Raw genomic sequence first — 24,079 nt, forward strand, 5'->3', positions numbered from 1 at the left:
GTAACTGGGCAGAAAAGACAGTAGAAAACAAAGCTAAGCTAAAAGCAAGGCAAGAATCTGGATTTGAATTAATTAACTGGAAAAAAAGGCACTATAAGTTCTGAAATAGAAGAATAGCACAATAATGTTGAATTTTAATGAGGATGCATGCCATTTATAACTGAGTATATGTAAAATGCATAAAATGGAAGAGAGAACTTGTAGAAAGGCAGAATGGTTAAGAAAACCCTAATAACAATCCATATGCAAGGTAATCATGAGTGATGGCCCTAGGAACAGAAAAGATCAACCCAAGGGTCATTTTGAAGGAAAAATTAGAGGATTTTTGTGAGAAACAAGAAATAAAAAGATAGAGAAAAAATTTAAAATTATTTCCAAGTTCCTATCTTAGGAAAGTGATCAACAGATCAAAGACAGACCAACAGAAACAAGATAGCTGAAAAGAGAACTAAATCAGCAGTCTGAATAAGAGATTTTTACTTATTTTTAAAGATTTAATTTATTTAAGAGACAGAGACAGACAGAACTCACAAGTGGGGGGAGGAACAGAGGAAGAGGGATGATGCAGACTCTACACTGAGCACGGAGCCCAGTGCAAGGCTTGATCCCATGACCCTGAAATCATGACCTGAGCTGAAATCAAGAGCCCAACGCTCAACAGACTGAGCCACCCAGGTACCCCAAAAGAAAGATTTTTAAATAAATAATATATGCATTTAGGTTTGAGATCAAAAAGCAAATCTTTGATATTGTAATATTCTGCAAAGTCTTCAAGATATTGGATGAATAGCATTTTATATCATTCAAAATACATAAAAATTAATTCATCAGAAGAATTTTCAGTTTCACTTCCAAAGAAAACCTGGCATGACACATGAAGACATCTGATGAGGCTTCTCTATTATTCTAAGTAGTGCTGGAAAAAATTATCTTAAAAAGGTAATGAAACTGAAAGATTAGTGGTGAAATTTTTGAATAAAAATTGAGATTTTATTATATTCATAAGAAAAGTTTCCACCTACTCCATTTAGTCATCAAAAATGTGATTTTAAATACAAAAATACCTGCAATGACATCTTAGTTATCCCATGTTCTCATAAGAGCAAGCACACTGTCAGCTGACAAAGAGAAGAAGCAGTATCTACAGCTAACAATAGACCAATAATACAATAGTGAAAAAGCATGAAATGAAAATGCAAGGTAAAACTTTACTGATAAACTCTTTCCTCACCTTTGCAGTTGTCTTCAGGACCCATGATCACACCACTCAAAAAGTTGAGGTAGATAACAAGACAAAGTATTAATTGTGTTGAAAGAAAATATATACCAGGTTTGATTTTATAAACTTGATATTAAAAAAATCTCACATTTGAAACTTGCCTATAGTTTTCCTTCCTAATATTCTCTTTGTGGTTTTTAGATTCAAAGATATACTAGCCTCATACAATGAACTGGAAAAAAAGAATCTCACTTTTTCCATTCTCTGAAACAGTTTGTGGAAGATTAGAATTATCTATGTCTTGAATGTTTGGCAGAACTCATTCTTAAAACTATATCAAGTGTTGTCCTGGAAGGAAGATTTTTACTTGCCAATTTTTTAAACAGTTATAGGATATTAAGGTTTTCTATTCTTTTTTCAATAGGTTTGGAAATTTACACACTTCAAAATTTATTTGAGCATGCTAAAGTTTGAGCATGTTAAAGTTTGAGGAATACTACTTCAGAGTACTAACTCCTATCACCCCCAACTGTATGTTTTGTCCCGTGATTTGGTTTTCTTTAACCCCACAATTTCACCATGATAACTGTGGTTGTTTAGATTTTCTTTACCCACCAGTCCTTTTTGCTTCTCAGAAACTCTCCTGAGACTGCTTTCCTTCTCCCTACATCAAGATCTGTTAGAAATTCTTCTAGTGAGGATGTGTTGGTGGAGAACACACTCAGCTTTTATATGTCTGAAAATGTCTATTTTGCCCACACATCTGAAAAACAGTTTTGTTGGGTATGCAATTCTAAACTGACAGTTATTTTCTCTGGGCATTCTGCAGGCATTCTTCTACTCTTCCACAGCTTTCATGGTTGCTGCTGAAAAGGTATCTGTTTGATCACTATTCTTCCTTCATAAAGAAGTCTTTTTGCTCTGGCTGCTTTTAGGGTATCTCTCTGTCTCTGGTGCTCATCCCTTTCTCTATGATGTAAGAATCATGTAAGAATTTCCACATACTTGTCTGCTTGGAAATTGTCCTGTTTCTTCAATCTGTGAATTCATATTTTCAGTCAATCTTAGTAAATTCTCAGCTACTATTCCTCCTCTATTAGCTCCCTCTGGGATTCTGATTAGATAAATTTGTATCTTTTCTCTGTCTTCTATGTCTTCATCTCTCTTTTATAAATGCCATCTCATTTTTCTCCATTTTATATTCTGCACATTTTCCTCGAATTCAACTCTCAATTTGCCAATTCTCTTTAGCTATACCTCACCTACTAGTAACCACCTACTGAATTTAGGATTTGAATCATTTTTCACTTCCAGAAGTACGACTGATTCTCTTTCAAATATGTCCAGTCATTTCATAGCATGTCTTTTTTTCCTTAATATTACCATCAAAGTCCTGTTTAATTTTAAAACCATATAAAACATATACATCATATTTCATACCTAATAATTCCAACGGTCTCTGCAGGTCTAATTTTTCTATTTGTTGTTTCTACTTCTTTCACTCATGATGACTTGCTTCTTGGATGCTTGTGATCATTGATAATTAAGATCATGTCTGTAAAACTTCCTTCAGTACTTCTTGATGGTCCAGGTAATAGTTTATTCTTTCAATAAGGATTTACATTTGCCTTTCCTAGGCACCTGGGAATAGTACCAACTTGGTCTTACTGTAAACTAAATTCTTACCTATGTTTTGTCTTTGGGATCATACAAATGTGTACAAATTCAAGATGCAAACCTGCACAATGCCTGGCTTATGTTGTGAATGCTTGGGGAAAGTTTTTTTATTCCCTTCACCTAGAGCCAATGCTGAGACAGAAGAATCTCGTGTCTCCTGGATATTTCCTTCTTATTTAGTCTTTTGCTAAGCAGTAGCCTCCTCTACCTTTCGGGAGCCTTAGCTGATTATCTCTCATCCCAGGTATGAAAATGAGAAATCCAAAGAACTAACTCACAGTTCACTGGTAGATTTCCCCAGAATAAACTCTGCCTTCAGGGAGCTTATTTATTCTCTAGATTCCTGCTCCTATTTTCTTTTTGGATTCCAAGGATTTTCCTTATTCTTACTAGCCGACCTGTACCATCAAGTAGACTTTCTTTAGAGGCATTTTATCCAGCACTTTAGGGGTTTAAAAATGAGGGGGATTTTCTAGGATGTGCAAGCTGTCATCTTATCAGAAAGAGAACATACACTGCCTTTCTATTTCTACTTATGTATTTGGAATATACTGCCAAATATAAAATTGACAGATCAGGAACAGAATTAGTTTCATGGCTTCTGTTACATGCTATAAAATTCAGTGATGAAAATTAATTAATATTATATTTTAACAGTAGCTTGAGAAGATTTGTAGGTTCCATGTCTATTTTGCTTCAGAGAAGTTATCTAGTAATATTAAACAAAAGTTTTTCAGCTTTGGTTGTATCTGGAATAAAACATGATCTTAGTCTGATTTTTATAAGCTATTTTCTAAAAGAACAGCTGCAAGTGTTGATAAGGACGTGGAGATACTGAAACCCTCACATACTGCTAGTGGGAATATAAAATGGTGTGGCTACTTTAAAAAACGGTCTAGTAGTTCCCCAAGAAATTAAACACAGAATTAACATCTGAAATAGCAATTCATTGCTAAGTCTATAGCCAAAAGAAATGAAAACTTATGTTCACACAAAAACTCATACACAAATGCTCAGAGTAGCATTGTTCATAATAGCCAAAAGGGAGAGACAACCCAGCAACTCATGAATGGATAAACGAAATGTGGTGTATATATATATATCCATACAGTAGGATATGATTAAGCCATAGAAAGGGAAGAAACTACAATATGGGTGAATCTAAAAAAACGTTCTGCTAAGTGAGAGAAGTCAGACACAAAAGACCACAAATTACATGATTCAATTACATGAAATGTCTAGAATAGGCAAATATAAAGATACAGAAAGTAGTTTGGTTAGTGGTTGTTTAAGGTTGGGAGGATGATGATCTTGAGAGGTAATAGATAAAGGGTTCATAATTTGTTTTTGAGGTAAGGAAATGTTCTAAAATTAATTTGCTGATGGTTGCACAACTCTAAATATACTAAAAACCAATGTACACTTTATTTTTTTAAGATTTTATTTATTTATTTGAGAGAGAGAAAGAAAGCAAGCATGCACTCATAAGTTGGGGAAAGGGCAGAGGGAGAGGGAGAAACAGGCTCCCCACTGAGCAGGGAGCCCGATCTGGAACTCGATCCCAGGACCCTGGGATCATCACCTGAGCCAAAGGCAGATGCTTAACCAGCTGAGCCACCCAGGATCCCCTAATTTGTACACCTTAAATGGATGAACAATAAGGCATGTGATTACATTGCAATAAGGCTATTAAAATAAAAAACCATGCATATAAAACAAATTCTGTGGGTTTAACATAAATTGACCTGGAAAAACCTTGACAAAATAGCACAAGCATTATTTCTAAGGAAATCTTGTCATCGTACAATTGTGACCCTTTTTCTCCTTTGAGTCGATACTGACTTTGGAAGAGGAAACAAACATAAGGATAAAACACATTATTTTGGTATTTTGAAAGCAGGGTTTCTTAGGGATATGGTAGGGGGAGGACAGTTTGCTTTAAAAATACATCTTTACAAATGACCTGAAGGAGAGAATGCACAGTAAAATCTCCCAAGATGACAATCAGACGATACTCTTCTTGACAATAAGACACTTAGTTGGTGAAAATAAGTCATGGGGTTTATTTGCTGGCAGCTGCAGAAGCTGGCTCCACAGAATCTGCTAAATTACTCAGGAAAATTAGGAAGAGCTCATACGGCAAGGCCCACGACACAAAGGCCACCCAGATGCCTCAATTTCTTATTATTTTCTTAATAACATTTTCTTTTCTCTAGCTCTATTATAAGAATACAGTATATAATAATACAACATAAAAAATATGTGTTAATCAACTGTTTATGTTATCAGTAAGGCTTCCAGTCAACAGTAGGCTGTTAGTAGTTAAGTTTTGGAGGAATCAAAAGTTACCTACAGATTTCCAACAGTGCAGGGTGTTGATGCCCATAACCCTGTGCATTGTTCAAGGGTCAAGTGTATAGGCAGACACGGATTCATACCATTTTTTTTACAGAAATGGTACAGGGTAATGGCTCTCTTCTGTAGTCTTTTTTAAGCTTATGAGAGAATGCAGAACTTTCAAAAATGTTAAATGCAGATCATTTCATTCCAATTGTATAGATTACAGAACATAAAGATCTATGTTCCATTTAACCAATCTCATATTGTTATGTTTCCAAAGGTTCTTGGGTATTTCATCATGAAACATGATGACCATTGGATATGAATAAAGTGGAGTGAGGACTGAATGAGTTAATCAGTATAAAGTATTTCACAGAGTACTTGGCAAGTAACAAGCTCACTATAAATGTTTATGATTTTAATATTGCATCCTATGTAAAGATCGAACTAATTTACATTCCCAACAGCAGGGTAAAAGAAATTGGTTTTCCTACATCCTTGCCAATTCTTCCAAATTTTTTCTTTTGTATTTCTTCTATGAATCATTTGTTCATGTTCTTTGACAGTTCTCCTATTGGATCTCTTATGCTTTTAAATTTTTAACTGATTTCCGTTTTGAGGATTATCAGTCCTTTGTCATAAGAATAACTTTAGCTTAAAAGAAAATGTTTTAAGACTTACCTCCAGTTCCTAGAACCTTCAGGAGCTCAAAATTTTCAATCCCCACCTTCTCTGCATGTCCTGTTAAATTAGCTAAAAAAAGAAAGAGAAAAAAATAATTAAGGGGATCAGCAACAGGAGGGCGCCCAAGGGGGCTTCTGAAATACCAGCAATGTTTTATCACTTGACTTGTGTGGTTAAGCAAAGGTTCACTTTATAAATATTTGTTAAACAAAAAGCTATGTTTTGTGCAATTTTCCGTATGTTATATATTACAGGAAAACTTTTTTTAGAATTTAGTAGCTACATATCATTTGTACCTAAGGTTAACATAAAAATAAGGTGTTAATAGACTCACTACTGATCAAGATAATATGAAATAAACACAAATTCCAACATGTAGCTAGATATGCAGAATAAAGAAAACTAGACATATTTACACAATGTATTCATTTATTTAACATATTTATTGAGTGTCTACTAAATATCATCCCCAGCATCTAGCTAGGTTCTAATTCCATCTCTTTTTTTTTTTAAGATTTATTTTGTTTATTTTAGAAAGCGGGGGGGAGGGGGGGCCTGGGTGCCTCAGTCAATTAGGCATCTGCCTCTGCTCAGCAGAGAGACTGCTTCTCCCTCTCCCTCTGCCCCTTCCTCAGCTCATACTCTCTCTCTCGCCTTCATCTACTTTCTCTCTAAAATAAATAAATAAAAATCTTAAACAAAAAGGGGGGCGGGAGAGAAAGACAGAACATGAGCAGAAGGAGGGGCAGAGGGAGAGGATCCCAAGCAGACTCTGCACAGAGCGCAGAGCCCCATGCAGGGTTCAATTTCACCACCCTGAGATCATGACCTGAGCCAAAATCAGGATTTGGATGCTTAACTGACTGAGCCACCCAGGTGCCCCTTTACTCCCATTTCTGCCAATAAACACCTGCACACCATACAGCCTGCATTAGTCATCTGACTACCCTGTGTCTCAGTTCCCTTGTCTCTGAAATGAAAGCACTGGTCTCAATAAAGTATAAGATCTCTGCCAGCTCTAAAATTTGTTTAAAAAGTGTAAACTCTTTAAAGGCATATTCTGTCCTAAACAAAATTAGAATATCTTATAAACCATAAGTAATTACATATTACTTCTGAACTATACTCCATTGATTCTGATCCTATCCTATGAGATGTTAATAGATGTTATATCTGGAGGAAAACATGCTAAACTTGAAATGGTTGGCTTAAACAAAGTTAATCAGGTTTCTTTACTGCTGAACTTCACAGATTCCACACCATGAAAATCTGCATGTGAATCTTCAAAACCAAGATACTATACTTGTCAAGTTTATCGGATCACAAAATTATTTTTTATGGTAATACCTATTAAGTCAACCAGCATTCTGTAGATGTAGTTAAGGCAGGCTTAGCTCAAATCCTAGTTCTACCACTTAAAAGCCATCCGACCCTAAATTAATTACTTAACTTCTGTGTCTCAGGTCCCTTCTCATGTAAAATGAGGATAATAAAAATACCTGCCCACAAAGCATACTGATGTCTGCAATTTGCTTTGAAAAGCATTGAAAAAATAAGATGGATTAATGGATGAATATAGGTATGGATAGACAGATATGTGATAAAGCCAATAGATAAAATGTTAATTACAGAATCTAGATAGTGAGTGTAAGAGTGTTCGGCATGTAATTCTTCCAAATTCTCTGTATATTTGAAAATATAGCATAATAAAATGGCAGAAAATAAAATACCTACCTCATAGGGTTGTGATGAGGACTCAGTGAGTTAAATTTATACAGAGCTTGCTATATGCCTTAAACTAAGTGTTACTATAAGTGTCTGTAAGTAAATAATGCTCTGGGCACACAACTTGAGAAAATCAGACCCAACTAGGAACTTCTAGAATTAAAAGTTTCAGGGAGGTAAGTGATTTCAGTGTCCTTTCATTTTTTTAAAAACATTTTATTTATTTATTCATAGAGACACAGAGAGAGAGAGGCAGAGACACAGGCAGAGGGAGAAGCAGGCTCCATGCAGGGAGCCTGATGTGGGACTCGATCCTGGGTCTCTGGGATGACCCCAGGGCTGGAGGCGGCGCTAAACTCTCTGGGCCACCAGGGCTGCCCTCAGTGTCCTTTCAAAGCTTAACTAAATCCATAGTTAAAATTTTTTTAAATGTGGTCAAATTCACATAATATAAATTTCCCACCTTAGCCACTTTTAAGTGTACAATACAGTGGTGTTAATTATACGTTCTATGTTTCAAAAAATATTAAACGTTCTATGTTTGCAATAGATCTCTGAACTTTTTTAATGTTCCAAAAAAAACTATACTCCCTGAACTTTATTAACAATTTAATGTAACTGCTGAGATGGCTGGATTTGGGTCTACCATTTTATTATTTGTTTTTAACTTTTTTTTAAGTTTTATTTATTTAAAGTAATCTCCATACCCAACATGGGGCTTGAACTCATGGCCCCAAGATCAAGTTGCATGCTCTTCCAACCAAGGCAGCCAGGGGCCCCTTAACTTGTCTTTTCTATTGTTTGTTCCCATGTTCCATATTTCCTGACTTAAAACATCAACAACAAAACACTGAAATGCTTTTTAGAATTTCATTTCAATTTTCACAGTGGTATTTTAGCTCTACTTCTTTGCATTAGTAGTATAGTTGTTGCCCTAAGGATTACAGTATACTTCTTTAATTACTTACAGTCCTCTTATAATTACTACTGTACCATTTCCCTACAAATATAGAAACTTTGCAATCATTCTTTCTGGAATACTGATACATATATTAAATGGGGTTAATACCTTCTATACATGCTATATATGTACTTATATAATACGATTTATAAAGAAAGAAGACAGAGACTTTCTCATTTCTATAGATATTTCTCAATTTTGATGATCTTTCTTATCTCTTCCAAGAATCCAAAATTTCATCTGGTGTAAGTTTTCCTCGCCTGAAAGAACTTCTTTTGACATCTATCGTAGTGCAGAATTCTCTGGAGTTTTCTTTTATCTGAAAAAGTCTTTCTTGCCTTCATTTATGTTTTTTCATTGAGCTATATTCTATAAAACTCACCCTTTTAAAGGGTATCTGTCTAAGGTTTTTAGTCTATTTACAGATTGTGTCACTGTCACCACTAACAAATTCTGGAATCCGGAATCCTCTTCATTTCTGAAGGATATTGTCCTTTGACAAAGAATTCCAGGATAAGGGTTTTCTTTTCTTCCAGCACTTTAACCATGCTCTTCCACTCTCTTTTAGCCTCCACGGTTTCCGAGGGGAAGTCAGTCATTAAATGGATCATTGCTCCTCTATTTGAAATGTATCATTTTTCTAGTGTTGCTTTCAACATTTATCTTTGGCTTTCCAAAATTTTGCCATGATGTGTCTTGACATGTACTTCTTTGGGTTCAGTCAGCCTGGTATTCACTGAGTATCTTATAAGTTTCTGTTTTTCAACAAATTTGGGGAATTTCTGCTTTAACTTTTCAAAAATATTTTTCTATCCCATTCTCTCTATCCTCTGAGGTTCCATTTACGTGCATGTTGGATTATTTAAATCAACCAAAAAGGTCCTCGAGACTCATTTTTTGTCCCAATATGTTTTCTTTCTGTTCTTCAAATTAATTTCTATTGCTCCATCTTCGAGTTCATGTACTTTTCCTTCTGTACCTCTATTCAACTGTTAAATCCATCTACTGAATTTTTATTTCAAATGTAGTATCTTTTAATTTTAGAACTTCCATTTGGTTCTCTTCCATTGTTTCTATTTATCTGATAGGATTTCTTGTTTTATTAGTCACTGAGAGCATGACATTTTATTTCACTGAGGATATTCTAACAGTTGCTTTTAAAATATTGTCTGCTACTGCAAATATTTCATTCATCTCAGGATAGGACTCAGCTGATTTCTTCCTCTTCAGAAAATTTCCATTTTCTTGATTCTCTATATATGGGGCTAATTATGGACAGTAGAAATGTTAATGTGAAGACTAAAGATTGTTATTTTTTCCTCCAGTGAGTTGTTTCTTTTGTTTAGCTGGCAAATGTCTTGGGTGGCTTGAACTATAAACTCTTTCTTAGGAGGCAGCTCCAGCTCAGTTTAGATTTTTTGTCTTCAGCTGGGCTGTTCTGAGTCCACTGTACTCATACATGGCTCAGAGATTAGGAAGAGATGTATGCTCACAAAATGTGAGGACTCTTCCTCCCCTGGCTCTTCTTCTTCTGGGATTTCTCTACTATCTTCAGAGAAGCAGGGTTCTCTGGTTTCAGTTTTCTAGTCTCCCCAGCCAGAGAGACTATTGTTTTTCCACCAGTCTCCAGAGTACAGACTGTACTTAGCCTGAAGCTAAAATCAGTGAAAAGGCAAAGTTACTTCTTATAGCTCCCTTCCTTCCCTCCTCCAACTGTGTACTCCCCAGTGGAATCTATCTGCTTCTGTTCACTCTCAAGAGCCTTAAATAGTTGCTTTTTAACATTAAATCCAGGTTTTACAGTTGTTTTCTACAAAGGAATTCTCCAGTAAGGGGTCTTTTTTCTGAAATTACAAGAAACAAAAGCCTTCATATTGTAGACAGGATGAAGGAGAGCAGAATATGCCACCCTCAAATGTGCCACTTTGGCATGCCGATTCTTTTGAATTAAAGTTACTTAAGAAACAGCCAGAGAAAGAAAAGAAAAACACTGACCTCCTCTTCTTGCCCCCCCTCCCCACCTGCCCGGGAAAGCAGGAAATAAATCTCTCATTTGAAACGTACCTTCCCTGTACCAGGAGGATAGAAGGCATCCTTATTACCAGAAATAAGAGATTTGGGGCCCAGAAAGCTATGTAAACAAACTTTGTTACTTCCTCACTAATTTTCTACCCCAAACCCAAACCCTTCTATCTTGTCAATTTTCACAAAACTACCTGCTTTGGTGACTTCTTTGAGTCTCTTATTTCTATAGGCTCCCGTACATACAAAATTAAATGTTTTTTCTCCTGTTAATTCGTGTTGTCAATTTAATTATTAGGCCAGCCAAAGAACCTAGAAGAAGGGAAAGGTTCTCCTCCCCTGCAATTACAAAGTTTTTACTTTACTACCCTAGTAAGTTAATTTCAAAAAGTAAAATAAAATTAAAAAGGTGATTTAAACTCATTTTAGGGTTCTTGAACTTAATATATTTTACATTACATATTTTATATTACATCTGATAGGCAACATAAGTAATCAGACACCCTGTATCAAGATTTAGGGATGGGGAGAATTTAGTAGTTGTAAAGATCTTTTTCATCATGTTAACAACAAAACACATAAAAACAAATGGTAGGGCAGCCCTGGTGGCTCAGCGGTTAAGCACCGCCTTCAGTCCAGGGGTTGATCCTAGAGACCAGGGATTGAGTCCCACATCGGGCTCCCTACATGCAGCCTGCTTCTTCCTCTGCCTGTGTCTCTGCCCCTCTCTCTGTGTCTCTCATGAATGGATAAATAAAATCTTTTTAAAAAATGGTAAAGAGAATATTATTTAGAATCCTAAGCACTGACAAACACATATTTGAGCATGTGAGTCTAGGTGTCTAAATGGTTCTCATTTCTATGCTATTACTTGTCATTATAATTAGAAGTCTTTGAACATGAAAGTCTAAAAATAAACTATACTTCTCTTAAATTGTTAACCTCAGATCAAGAGCTCAAACTTCCCAGGAACACCATCAACATTTATTAGAACAAGACCTAAAATATTTACACATCCTATTTCACCTTGGAGGTGAAGTAAACATCAGTCAATTACAGAAATCTGCATTTCTGAGTCATTACATGCCTTAGTGAAGTCCCAGATGCACACTGATCAGATGGTGAGGAGCTACTCACGCCTGGGGCCAGACTGTGCCAGAAGGAAGCCTTTACAAGTGAGAAACAGAACTGTCCATTGTTTTCCTCCATATGTGAAAATAAATGGCACTTTATTGTGGTTGCAGGAGCTCCTTCTCCTGTGCCAGGCATACCTCTGCCCACCTCCTGTCTAGTCCTCTCCAGAGATAAGAGAAGCTACACTCTAATCATTCAAGAATCTAAAATCCTAACAGGGCACAATTAGCAGTATGTGGGGTCACTGTGTTCAAATAACGGTCTCTACACAAGGTCTGTTTTACTGCCTCAAACTCTTGGCCTAGCCTGACCCACTAGGGCCCAATGGCTATTCTCTTGCACCTCTCCTTCACTATACAGCAGTTCCTCGTTATCCACAGCTTCACCTTCTCCAGGTTCAGTGACCTGCGCTCTCAGTGACCTGCAGTTCGCCATGGGTCAGGGGCAGATGATCCTTTTGCTAATGCATTCTCAGAAGGTCAGCTGTGGCCTCACACTCTGTCCCTCTGTCCCAATGCCTACATCACTCACCTTACCTCAGCTCATCACGAAAGCATTTTATTATCTCACCATCATCACAAGAAAGGTGGATTCAGTACCATAAGACAGTCTGAGAGAGAGATCATATTCACACCACTTTTATTATAGTATATTGTAACTGTCCTGATTATTAGTTATTGTTAATCTCTTACTGTGCTTAATTCATAAATTAAATTTTATCATAGGTATGCATGCAGAGGAAAATGCATGGTACAGAGGAGGTTTGGTACTATGCACGGTTTTGGGTATCTGCTGGGGGTCTTGGAACATCTCTCTCATGGATAAGGCGGGGGAGGTACTGTATACTGTAGTCGACAAAGCAGATTCAGAGGTTCTTTGGGACTTGGTGTTCACTGACTAGTTTGTTCTCCCCCCCCCCTCCCATCTTATAATTCACACACATCTAACATACTGGTCCCAATATGGTGACTAGATGAGGCTGGGAGGGAAGGAATCCAGACTTAGGCCTTAAGCCTGAACCACTTGCACCAAGGCATCTCTAAGGAGTTGCCTTAGAGTGATGAGCTGGAAGTTTGCACAGCCTTTACCAATGTGGCACTCTGAGTCCCACTGGCTGCTCCTCGCAGACAGCTCAGCTCCCTCATGACTCTCCAGGGCTAAGAGTGTACTGGCTGGGCACTTTGGGCATTTCTGAATTTCTGGCTGTAAAACTTGGCACCAACACCTTACCCTCAGCTCCTAATTCCCAACTAAAAGGATTACCTCCTTTCCACAGAAACAAGTCTTGTGAAAACTCTTTACAAATATATAAAATAACAAAGGGTATCAACAAACATAGACTAGACCTATTTAGTTGGTTCATAATAGTATTGCCAAGTCAGTTGTTTTTATCTGGCAGCTATTTTGATGCTTACACCTCATGAGTTGTTAAATATTAGTAAGCACGGGCTAAAAGAAAATATTTTTAAGCTTTTCAAAGTCTACATTAGGCCTCTCTCTACAGCTCATCAGCTTAGACAGCATTTATAGTTTTTACATTAATGCATTATTCAGTTTATTCATTTGTGTGAACAGTTGTAATGCTTTCATAAAGTAGTTTTTACCATTTTTTTAAATTAAAATATCAGAAACTACCCCATTGAAAATCCTTCACTTCTTCATTAATGTTATTATCCTTTAATGTGTACCTCCTGGTTAGGAAATCACTTTTAAAACTGATTTTCACAAGTTCTTTAATAATAAGTCAATGGATCTTTTAAAACTGCCAAAACTCAAATGAATTTCAATGTTTAACAGATTCTCTTTAGATATCAGTCTGAATTATTAATAGCTCTTAAAAGAAAAATCTTGTCTTACACAATGAATATAATGTACTTGGTTTCTTTTTTTTTTTTTTAAGACTTTATTTATTTATTCATGAGAGACTCAGAGAGAGAAGGGCAAGACACAGGCAGAGGAAGAAGCAGGCTCCATGCAGGGAGCCCAACATGGGACTCGATCCTGGGTCTCCAGGATCACGCCCTGGGCTGAAGGCGGTGCTAAACCGCTGAGCCACCCCAGCTGCCCTGTACTTGGTTTCTGACACTACAACTGGATTCCTTTGGCTCATCGAATAATAATATGGTTATGTGCTGTAGAAAAATATGGCCGATGTAACTTTTTAAATAATAAATTTAGAAAAACCAGATAACTGTCTTTTCTCCCAACTTTAAATAACTTTGTTGTTTGTTATACTATTATCATAAAATAATACTGGTTTGTGGCTTTAAAAAAATAGACAATATAAATAAACCTTAAGTAGACCTTGAAATTCTCCCATATCCCCACCAAAGATTACTATTGTTATTCCTTGGCATATTCTTCCAGGATTTGAGCCATAAATCTATGAATGATAAATGGCTTCTTAACCCAACTTTCTAGGCAATTCTACTACCAATGTAATTTATAATGCATATTATTTATGACCATTTCTTTGTAAGTTGAGATGTTTAAGTCAGAACTTCCCAATCTTATGGAGGAAAAAATCAGGAAAAACACATTTTTCATTCTGTTGCCATAGTTTCTGCTAAGCTGCACAAATGTAATTGCTCAGAGCATGTGCTGAAATCATTTGATTAGATCCAATAATTCACTTGTGTTAAAGCTAAGAAAAGGCTTAATTTAAAGCACTTTTACAATTAAAGTAGAAATAAGGAAAAGTAATAATGCTTCTGAAGCCATTTAAAGACAGTTGTTGGTATATGAGTGAGATACTCATAAACCAGATTTTATTCAACAGATTAATTATTTCTTAAATTTGCAATAAGCTACAAGAAATAAAATTTATAAGATTATGGAGTCTATGGACAATAAGGGGAATATCACTATCATGTGAAACTACTTAAAAATGTTCACTGAGAATACAAATTCTCATTTACTCATTTAACAAATATTCACTAAGTACCTACAGATACCAAAGCCAGCTGTTAGGTCTTTAAGAAACACAGGATTTGAAAATGCAAGAAAGGCTAGGGAATTCTGGGCTAGAAAAATATCTGGAGAAAAGGCATAAGTGAGAATAAATACTTCCCTAGTACAGAATAAGAAGAGGATTGTTCTAATTAGCTATGATGGGCTTATGTTGGAAAAATAGCAAAAATATCACATCAAATAAGTTCCCCAAACTAGATGATTCAAAACCTAGCCTGCCAGACTAATTAGCTTGAACTGAATCCATAAGCAGTAATGGCTCTTGACAAGATGAAAGTAAGGTTTTAGAAAATTACTTTGGCAGCGGTGTGCCATGTGGATAGCAAGCAAGGGAAGACTAAAGCTAAAAGAGGGAGAGGTTAATGCAATCAATTGGATGTGTGCTAACAAGAATCTGGACTGGGTAGAAACTAGAATAAAAAGGGCAGGAATGAGCCTAAGAATCACTGAAAAATGTTCAGTTCAAGATACACTTGCTGAATACCTGACTTGGATGCTGAGACCACAAATGCAAACAGGACAGGGTCCCCACACTCAAAGATAGATAAATTCAACTTTTATCCCTCCCATTGGCCCATACCTAAAGTACAAGAAATGGGGCGCTGGGTGGTTCAGTTAGGTAAATGTCAGACTCTTGATTTTGGCTCAGGTGGTGATCTCAGGGTCCTGGGATCGAACCCCATGTAGGGCTCCTTTCTCAGTGCAGAGTCTGCTTCTCTCCCTCTCCCTCTGCCTCTGCCCCTCCTCTCACTTGCACACACGCGCTCTCTCTCTGAAATCAATAAATCTTTAAAAAAAAAAAAAGGTACAAGAAACGAAAGTCTGGTAAATGGTAGTGTTGTCAACGAATATTGTTGCAAGGGGAAGTTGAAAAGGAAGGTTGAAAGGGGAAGTTTTGGGGTTTCAACACTGATTTTGAAGTGATGGCAGGGCATCCCAAAAAGGCTGCCGTGTAGACAGTTCTAGACAAGGAAATGAAGTTTGGCAGAGACAGCATGCTGATGGGGTTTAGAACATGCTACCTGCCAAACATGGCACTTTGTCACATTGACTATTTTAAACTGAAAGAATCAGAAAATCGACATCAGGTACAGGAAAGGAGTTTCTGACCTCCCCATGAAGCAAATCATAAAACTCTCCTACAAGAGGCACCCTCGCTATACCCAGAGAAAGGAGCATGCCTATCTCTGGACAGAGGACACAGGGAAGAGTCTGAACAAACAGGCCTTACTAAGTTTCCCCCAGGTTACATGTACACTGTATCTTTGTCCTCTCATACCCATTCTACAACCTTCCACCCCATCAAACCTAACATGAAAATGCTCCAGTTTATGTCTCCTGGGTCTTCATTTCCTTATGTAAGAGGCTCTCATGTCACAGAAAACTTGCTACATAAAATTGTTAATCTGTCTTTTGTTACAGGAATCCCAGAAAACTTAGAAGGGCAGAAAGGGAAAAAGTTATTAAGAGAAGAGCAAATGCTTTAAGAAGAAAGCCCTTGGGAGACCACATGGAAAGAAGAGCAAATCTTGATGAAGACCAAGAGTTTGGATGCAGAAAGAAAAGAGCCAGAGAAAAGTTGAAAAAATGAACAGCGGATAGAATCCAAAGAAAGAATGCCAACACTACTCCCCCCCACCCCCGTCCCACCACCAATTACCAATGAAGTCAATGTGGTAGAATGGTAAATATGTATTTGGTCTTTGTCCAGGTTCCCAGCATGCAGCTCCTAGAAGCTTAGGACTCTCCAGAGTGGTATGAGTGTCTTTTGTATGCTGAGATGACTGGAGGCTAAGGGGACCCAGATATCTTCAGGATGGGGGCTGGCTGCTAGAAAGACCTAGAAGACTCAGCTTCCCCGCCCCCCCACCCCCCCGCACCTCCTTCTGGGAAAGGAGAGGGGCCAGGGATTAAGTTAATCACCAAGGCCAATGATTTAACCAGCCATGCCTATATCAAGAAACCTCCAGGAAAAACCCCTGAACAGTGATTCTGAAAGGTTCGAGTTGGTACACACACAGAGGTGCTGAGATGGGATGGTGGTGCTCCCTGATAGGGCATGGAAGTCCCACATTCCCTTCCCCTACTATCAATAACTTGCCCTAAGAATCTCTTCCACTTGGCTGTTCCAGAGTCATAGTTTTACCCTCAAATCTAGGTTGGGAGGTCAGGGTATATGGATGGAGATGAATAAATAAAATAACATCCTTAAAAACAACGGATATAAATAATTCATTTAAAGATATGAAAGGAAGGAATAGAGTGAAAATGGGAAAGAATCATATGAAATATTTTTCCAACTTAGCAGTCAGATGAAAGAGAGGGTTGGAAGTGATAAATAATGGGATCTAGACAGAAAGAGTTAGAAGAAAGAATTAAAAGACAGTGAAGAATAAGGATATGTAAAGGATGGATAAAAAGATTATATACAGCCTTTCTACTGGACACAAATGGTCTCTGAAGGGAGTATCTGAGAAGCAGTGCAATTGAAGCAAGAGTAAAACACCTCAAATAAGCATGGCTAAAATACACAGGGGGATGAAATAAGATCTATAAAAGTCACCTTATGAGATAAAATCACTATAAACAGCATAGAACTTGATCTATGCAAATAAAAAAAAACTAAAATATTTAGAGAATGGATAACAAAAGGTAGACTGGAACAAATGAAAGCTAAAAAACAGAATGCCAAGTTGGGTGATGTGTTTCTAGCATTTTCCAAGGGACAACCTGATTACCAGCTTCAAATGTCAGGTCCCCTAGGAAGCAACACCTCTAACCTGGAGATGGCCTCACTGTGCTCCTAAGCCTTTCACTCATAAAGCACTCAGCCAATTTCCTTTTTTTTTTTTTTTTAAGATTTTATTTATTTATTCATGAGAGACAGAGAGAGAGGAGAGAGAGAAAGAGAGAGAGAGAGGCAGAGACACAGGCAGAGGGAGAAGGAGGCTCCATGCAGGGAGCCCGATGTGGGACTCGATCCCGGGTCTCCAGGATCAGGCCCTGCGCTGAAGGCGGCGCTAAACTGCTGAGCCACCCAGGCTGCCCCTTTTTTCTAATTCCATACTCAGCAACCAATCCAACTTTAACCTGAGATTCTTACCCCAAAGGAAAAAATGCACTAATCAAGCAAACACAAGTGTTTCATGTAGTTGCTCCTGTGTCATTCTAAAATGGTAAGATATCATCTGGGTTGATATATCAGTCTTTTGAGATTGTAATCATAGCTATCTGTATGAAATTGGGGCATGAAAAAGAAATGCAATTAACAGAACGATCCAGCATTGAACCCTATTTGTCACCATCGAGGAACACCTCATTAACAGCAGTATACACAAGACACTGCGGCAGTGTACTGTGACCTTGTCAACAGTTTTGTGACTGTTTTCATCTCAGGAAAAAAGGAGAACAATTACAGAAAGCAGCGTTGTGAGAGTCAGCTGTGAGTGCAGTAGGAAGTAGGGAAAGAGCTTGCCGCAGCTGAAACCGAAATAATTAAACTACAATTTATTATAAATCTGTGATCTACAGAACATCAACTTAGGGAGCTTAAACACTACACTCTTGTCTACAAAAATACTTGTCCAACTTTCAGGCTCTTAATAGGTTTGTCTTCCTGAGACATTATCGCATCAATTAAATAAAAGGGGGAGGGGACAAAGCCTAACAAGTTAATAAAAAAGTTCCTGTTTTTTTTTTTTGGTAAAGAAAGGAGTTTCAGTCCTGCCTCAAATTCCCTATTCTTCAATGATCTGTTTCACCTTCCCCTTTCTAGCACCTTCAATTTTAACATCAACATTAATCTCTAATTTCCAAGTACTGGTGTGAATAAGAACACAGCACATTACTGTAGACATTTTCCTCTTTTTAAAACTCTTCTTCTCTCATGACCTGTAACAGAGAAAGCCTCCAAGGCAGGGGCGATTATAACCCCACCATGCTCATAGGAGCTACTCTCATTCCGTATATTCATTTCCAGCCTTTTCTCATGTATGGATCCTAGTTACTAGCTGGGGCTTGCTTGCCAGCTCTGTAGGCTAAAGGGACTCAAATGGGCAGAGCCACAGCCTGTGCTGGTCCAGAGCCCCCTCTGAGGTCCCTCAGACATCACCTCTGTTCTGCACCACACGAATCCAGACACAACACTGGGTTCACCTGTGAGTTCTATAAAAGGCAGGAACAAAACCTGAACACATGCAGAAACCATTCCTTAGTATAAGAGACGTCGGGGAAGATTTCCAGAGAAAGGCAGAGGATTGGTACATATGGCAACAACTAAAGGGGACCTGAAAGTAGCAACTGTCCTAATTTCCCACCATCTTCTAGCCTGGAGGGAGGAGGCCTTTATCTCACCTATTCGCTGGCCTTGCAATGCTCTTTTGACTTTCCTCCTTTTCTCTCTCTCCTTCCCTCTTAGGAGCAAAAACCAACAAACTGGTCCCCTTGTCTTCTGTCAAGCAGCTTCCTCCACTCCTGACCTCTCAGCCCTAGCTAACATCCATATTCACACCCCTAAGTGGGCTTGATATCAAGACAATGCCCCCAGGGTAGTTCCCTCCATACAAGGAATCCTGGTGCCCACTGCTGTGATAATACATTTTTCTTCTCCCTGCCTGTACTGTAGGCTTTATGTGGTCATTATACTCTACATTTAACTACAGAGTCTACTGACTGAGCAAATCCAGTATTGTGCAAATCAGAGGCAATACTGGAGCAGACATACTCCCTGATGCCAAGCAGGGCAGGGTCCAGGGGAGGCACCCAGGCAAGTGAGGAAGCCCAACATACAACCACTACCAAAGAGGTAAGAAGAGGCAGAGTACCAAGAGGGCATCTTGCCACATCTGAAGGTTTGGGGAAGTGAGGTACAGATGGGGAGGGGGAAAAAGCCTATTCATCAGAAAAAAAAAAAAAAAAACACATAAAAGCACCAAGATGACAGAGAACATGGCATACCTGAGAATCTGCAATTAGTGCAGACAGGCAAATGCAAAAGAAGGAAAGGGCAAGAAAGCACAGCGAGATGCAAGGCAGGAACCAGTTCATGGAGACTCCGATTTGAAAAGGTCTATATTTTGTTCCAAAAGCAATAGGAGCCAGTGAAAGATTTTAAACTGTGGATTAAGATAATCATTTCTGTACCTGAGAAACACCAGCAGCAACAGTAGCAGGAGCATGGACAATGAATTAGAAAGGAATTCACATGAAGACACCAAAGCCAACACACAGGTTGATGCAATGGTTGAGGCCAGAAATAATAAAGGCTACACTTAGGCACTGAAATTAGGAAAAGAAAAGAAAAAGTGAATTCCTTAATATTCATTAATACTGCTAGGCACAAAGTGAAAACATCGGAAATTACTAAAATCATGAAATTCGGAGTAGCTGTGGCACAATCTCTTCAATTCAAAATGACAATCCTTAGCTGACCCATGAAATCATAAAGTGCAGATCCCTGGGTGGCTCAGCAGTTTGGCGCCTGCCTTTGGCCTAGGGCACGATCCTGGAGTCCCGGGATCGAGTCCCATGTTGGGCTCCCGGCATGGAGCCTGCTTCTTCCTCCTCCTGTGTCTCTGCCTCTCTCTCTCTCTATGTCTATCATAAATAAATAAATAAATCTTTAAAAAAAAAAAGAAATCATAAAGTGCTTGGAACAGAGGACAAGACATATTTTCAAAGTGTTGTATATGAACCCTATTCATTTGCTAAAACTCAGAACTGTATGTCAAGAAGGGTGAATTCTACTGTATGTAAATCATGCCTCGATACAAAAATACAAGAGCTATAAAGAACCATTAAAGTATCTTTTTGTTTGGTTTCTTTTTTCTCCATGAAAATATTTTTTAAACATGGATGTTATAAATCTTGAAGATTTTCAGATTTAACAAGAATTTTCTTAATGTTTACATGGTTATTATTTTACACACATATCTGTTTATCAAAGGGAATGCTTGCTTTTTAGAAAAGCCACATATTTTCTAATAGCAATATAAAGTTTCTAAGACTTATTTTTCAAGATGCACACATTTTTGGGACATCTTATGCCACATCATCCAAGCAACTTGTTCTTCGATTTTATAAAAATAGATTATTTATTAATGCATTATTCTTAAATGTTACAAGTTTTTCTGTCCTTGCTGTAACAGCATGTGATTTGATAACATATCATTATTTACATATGCAGATGTGTGTATGGGTGTATATAGATTTGGTGAACATAAACTTTGTGAATTAAAAATAAGTATGTGAAAGGTCTGTGGGATTTCCAAATGAAGATGATCAATGGACAGTAAAAAATTTTACTGTGGTAAATTATTTGAGAATTCACAAATATTGTAAAACATACAGCTTTACAAGAATAGTCAACTTGAATACTTCATTTCCTGACCATGTCCTATGACTGAACTTAGTACACACAAAAATGTGAAGAAAACTAATTAAGGAAACAATATAGCACATCAAAAGGATTGTGAAGTTTTAGAAGACTTTTTTTTTTAAAGATTTTATTTATTTATTCATAGAGACACAGAGAGAGAGAGAAAGGCAGAGACACAGGCAGAGGGAGAAGCAGGCTCCATGCAGGGAGCCCGATGTGGGACTCAATTCCAGGTCTCCAGGATCACACTCCGGGCTGCAGGCAGCACTAAACCACTGTGCCACTGGGGCTGCCCAAAGGTTTTAGAAGACTTACTTAAAAGGTAAGTTCCCTCAGTATTAGTTTATGACTTACTACTAGTTTATCAATCATTAGCTCTCTGACAGTTTAAAGACAACCACACTTTGAACCTGAATCTGGATAAAGACCAGAGCTACACTCCTGACACTTGCATGGCCTTCCTTATATTCTTAAGGTATACCTTCATTTGCGGTAGAAGTCATGTTGTAGTATTTTGGCAAGCAAAACATTAGATAACTTACAAATGATAAAAACTTAAATCATCACAGCAAAGTAAACACTCCAGATTTCAAAGTGCCATGGAAATATTTATTTTGGTATCTGTTGACATATTTTAAATTGTACCTTCTGTGCAAAATATAAAGTAGTTTTCAAACGGTCCAAAGTAATATTCCCAAGAGTCAGATTTCAATTTGATGTAAGAAAATACAGCAGCACTTTGTCCTTCCTAAGCCATAACCTCATTTTTCCACTGCAATTCTATTGTCACCTCTACGCCTGATTCTATTGTGAGAAAGAACTTTATCAACACCCTTTCCTTTTTCTAGTTTCCAGACTACATGCTGCTAATAGTGCCAATTTGGTTTCTATCAGCACTTAAATGCAGCTGCCTTGAATCAAATCAGTTTGTGATAATATGTGCCTAGAGCTAGAAATGTTCATAGGGGCTATTGCCAACTTGTTTTTCAAGAACAGTTCTACTTTCAAAAATGTTAATTTTAGTGGACTACCAAATTTAATGCGGATGAACACTGGGGACTGAAGAAACTAAATTCCTCCCGTCTTACCCATCCTTCCTCTCCTATTTCAGTTTTAACTATTTTCTCCACCACAACCATCCTCTGACACCAAGCCTGCAACTCAGAAGAAAAGGTCAAGGAGTGCTCTGGAAGGACTTTGGGGCAATAGAGCTCTACAGGACCATGCTCCCCTGCTGTCCCCTCCTTTTCTTATTTCAAACATGAAGTGTGTAACCCATTCCCCTGAAACCAAGTCAAGCAATTAACGCCTCTGATTTTATGACAAGGGTATGAGCACAATGGTGTTGCCCTATAATAAGTCACAGAGCTTTTGTACCTCTTAAACACTATTATAGTGCTCCGTAGTCACTTAAATTTTTAATTTTATTTGAAAATGATTTTATATTTTTTTAAGATTTTATTTATTCATGAGAGATAGACAGATATATATAGAGAGAGGCAGAGAGACACAGGCAGAGGGAGAAGCAGGCTCCATGCAGGGAGCCCAGTGCGGAACTCGATCCCAGGTCCCCAGGATCCCTCCCTGGGCTGAAGGCGGCGCTAAACCGCTGAGCCACCCAGGCTGCCCTGAAAATGATTTTAAAATCTAAAATTGCTAATGGACAACTCTCATATTCAGAATCACCAATTTTTAAAATTCTGCTCACACATACGCACATACTCTCACACATAAGACTTATTTTTTCTGCTCTATTCAGAGTAGTTTCATGCATCCTGGCCCCTTATCATGCATCCTGGCCCCTTGTATATTTCAGTATGTATCTCCTAAAAATGCTTTTAAATAACCTCACTATAGTTATCAAGTTCAAAAAATTTAACATTGGTAAAATATTTTAATCTATGGTCCCTATTCTGATTTGTCAACTGTCTAATGTTCTTTGTGATAGTTAATTTTATGTGTCAACTTGGCAGGACTATATAGTGCCCAGATACATGGTCAAATATTATTCTGAGTGCTTCTATGAGGGTATTTTTGGATAAGACTAGTATTTCATTGGTAGACTTTGAGTAAAGCAGATTGTCCTCTATAAAGTCAGATGTTTAGAGGAGCTTCCATCATCAAATAGAAATGGTACACCTGAGATCGGGGCTGAAGAGGGCCTGAAAGCAAACAAGTCATGTGAACAAGTGGCACAAATGCCTGCGGGCCCCACTCCCAGCACACCACCTTCACTCTCCCAGCCTGCACCTATGGCCTCATGGGGAGTTCCCTAAGATCAGCTAATGGAAAAAGACGACCCAGGCCTGGTTACAGATGGTTCTACACAACGTGCAGCCACCACCTGAATGTGGACAATTACAATACCACAGCTCTTCCGAGGATGTTCCTGAAGGACTGTGAAGGCACCATGTGACCAGTTATAGAAATGAAGATCACAAGTATCATGGATATGTCTTCCTTATTTTGTCATTAATGTGTGTATGTGCCTGTGTGTGTGTGTGTAAAACAAGTATCTTTGTTCTCTCCCCTCTCTTATTCCCTTATCATGTAACATATGATGAACTGACTTTATATCACAGTATTTAACTTACGGGATGGATATCAAGGAGAAGAATAAACACTCAAGAACTGTGAGTCCTCTTCTGCAAAAATGGCTAGTGTTTTCTGCTGTACACAGGATGGTTGAATCATGTTAACTGCAAGTTTGACCTTGTTATTGTCTTTACTTGGAAGTATTTAAGGAGATACATTGGGGTGGGGGGGGCGCCTGGGTGGCTCAGTCAGTTAAGCATCTGCTTTTGGCTCAGGTCATGATCTCAGGGTCCTGAGTTCGAGCCCTGAATTGCGCTCCCTGCTGAGTGGGGAGCATACTTCTCCTTCCCTCTGCCCCTCCCCCTGCTCATGCTCTCTCTCTCAAATAAATAAACAAAATCTTTAAGAAAAATAAGGAGATGCATATGGATATTTG

The 24,079-nt window shown here is 37.9% G+C and overlaps 1 protein-coding gene across 3 annotated transcripts in view; it reads right to left on the reverse strand.

Moving 5' to 3' along the window:
* Positions 1-24,079, reverse strand: part of RPS6KA5 (ribosomal protein S6 kinase A5) — a 170,364-nt gene that overhangs the window by 112,018 nt on the left and 34,267 nt on the right. For all 3 annotated transcript variants that reach the window (XM_025982535.2, XM_072745577.1, XM_072745576.1), the window contains exon 2: positions 5,918-5,989. In XM_025982535.2, the coding sequence (XP_025838320.1) occupies positions 5,918-5,989 (72 nt within the window). The remainder of the gene's footprint in view (positions 1-5,917; positions 5,990-24,079) is intronic.

This window comes from Vulpes vulpes, unplaced genomic scaffold (genome assembly GCF_048418805.1).
Source record: "Vulpes vulpes isolate BD-2025 unplaced genomic scaffold, VulVul3 u000000644, whole genome shotgun sequence".
Taxonomy (NCBI): Eukaryota; Metazoa; Chordata; class Mammalia; order Carnivora; family Canidae; genus Vulpes; species Vulpes vulpes.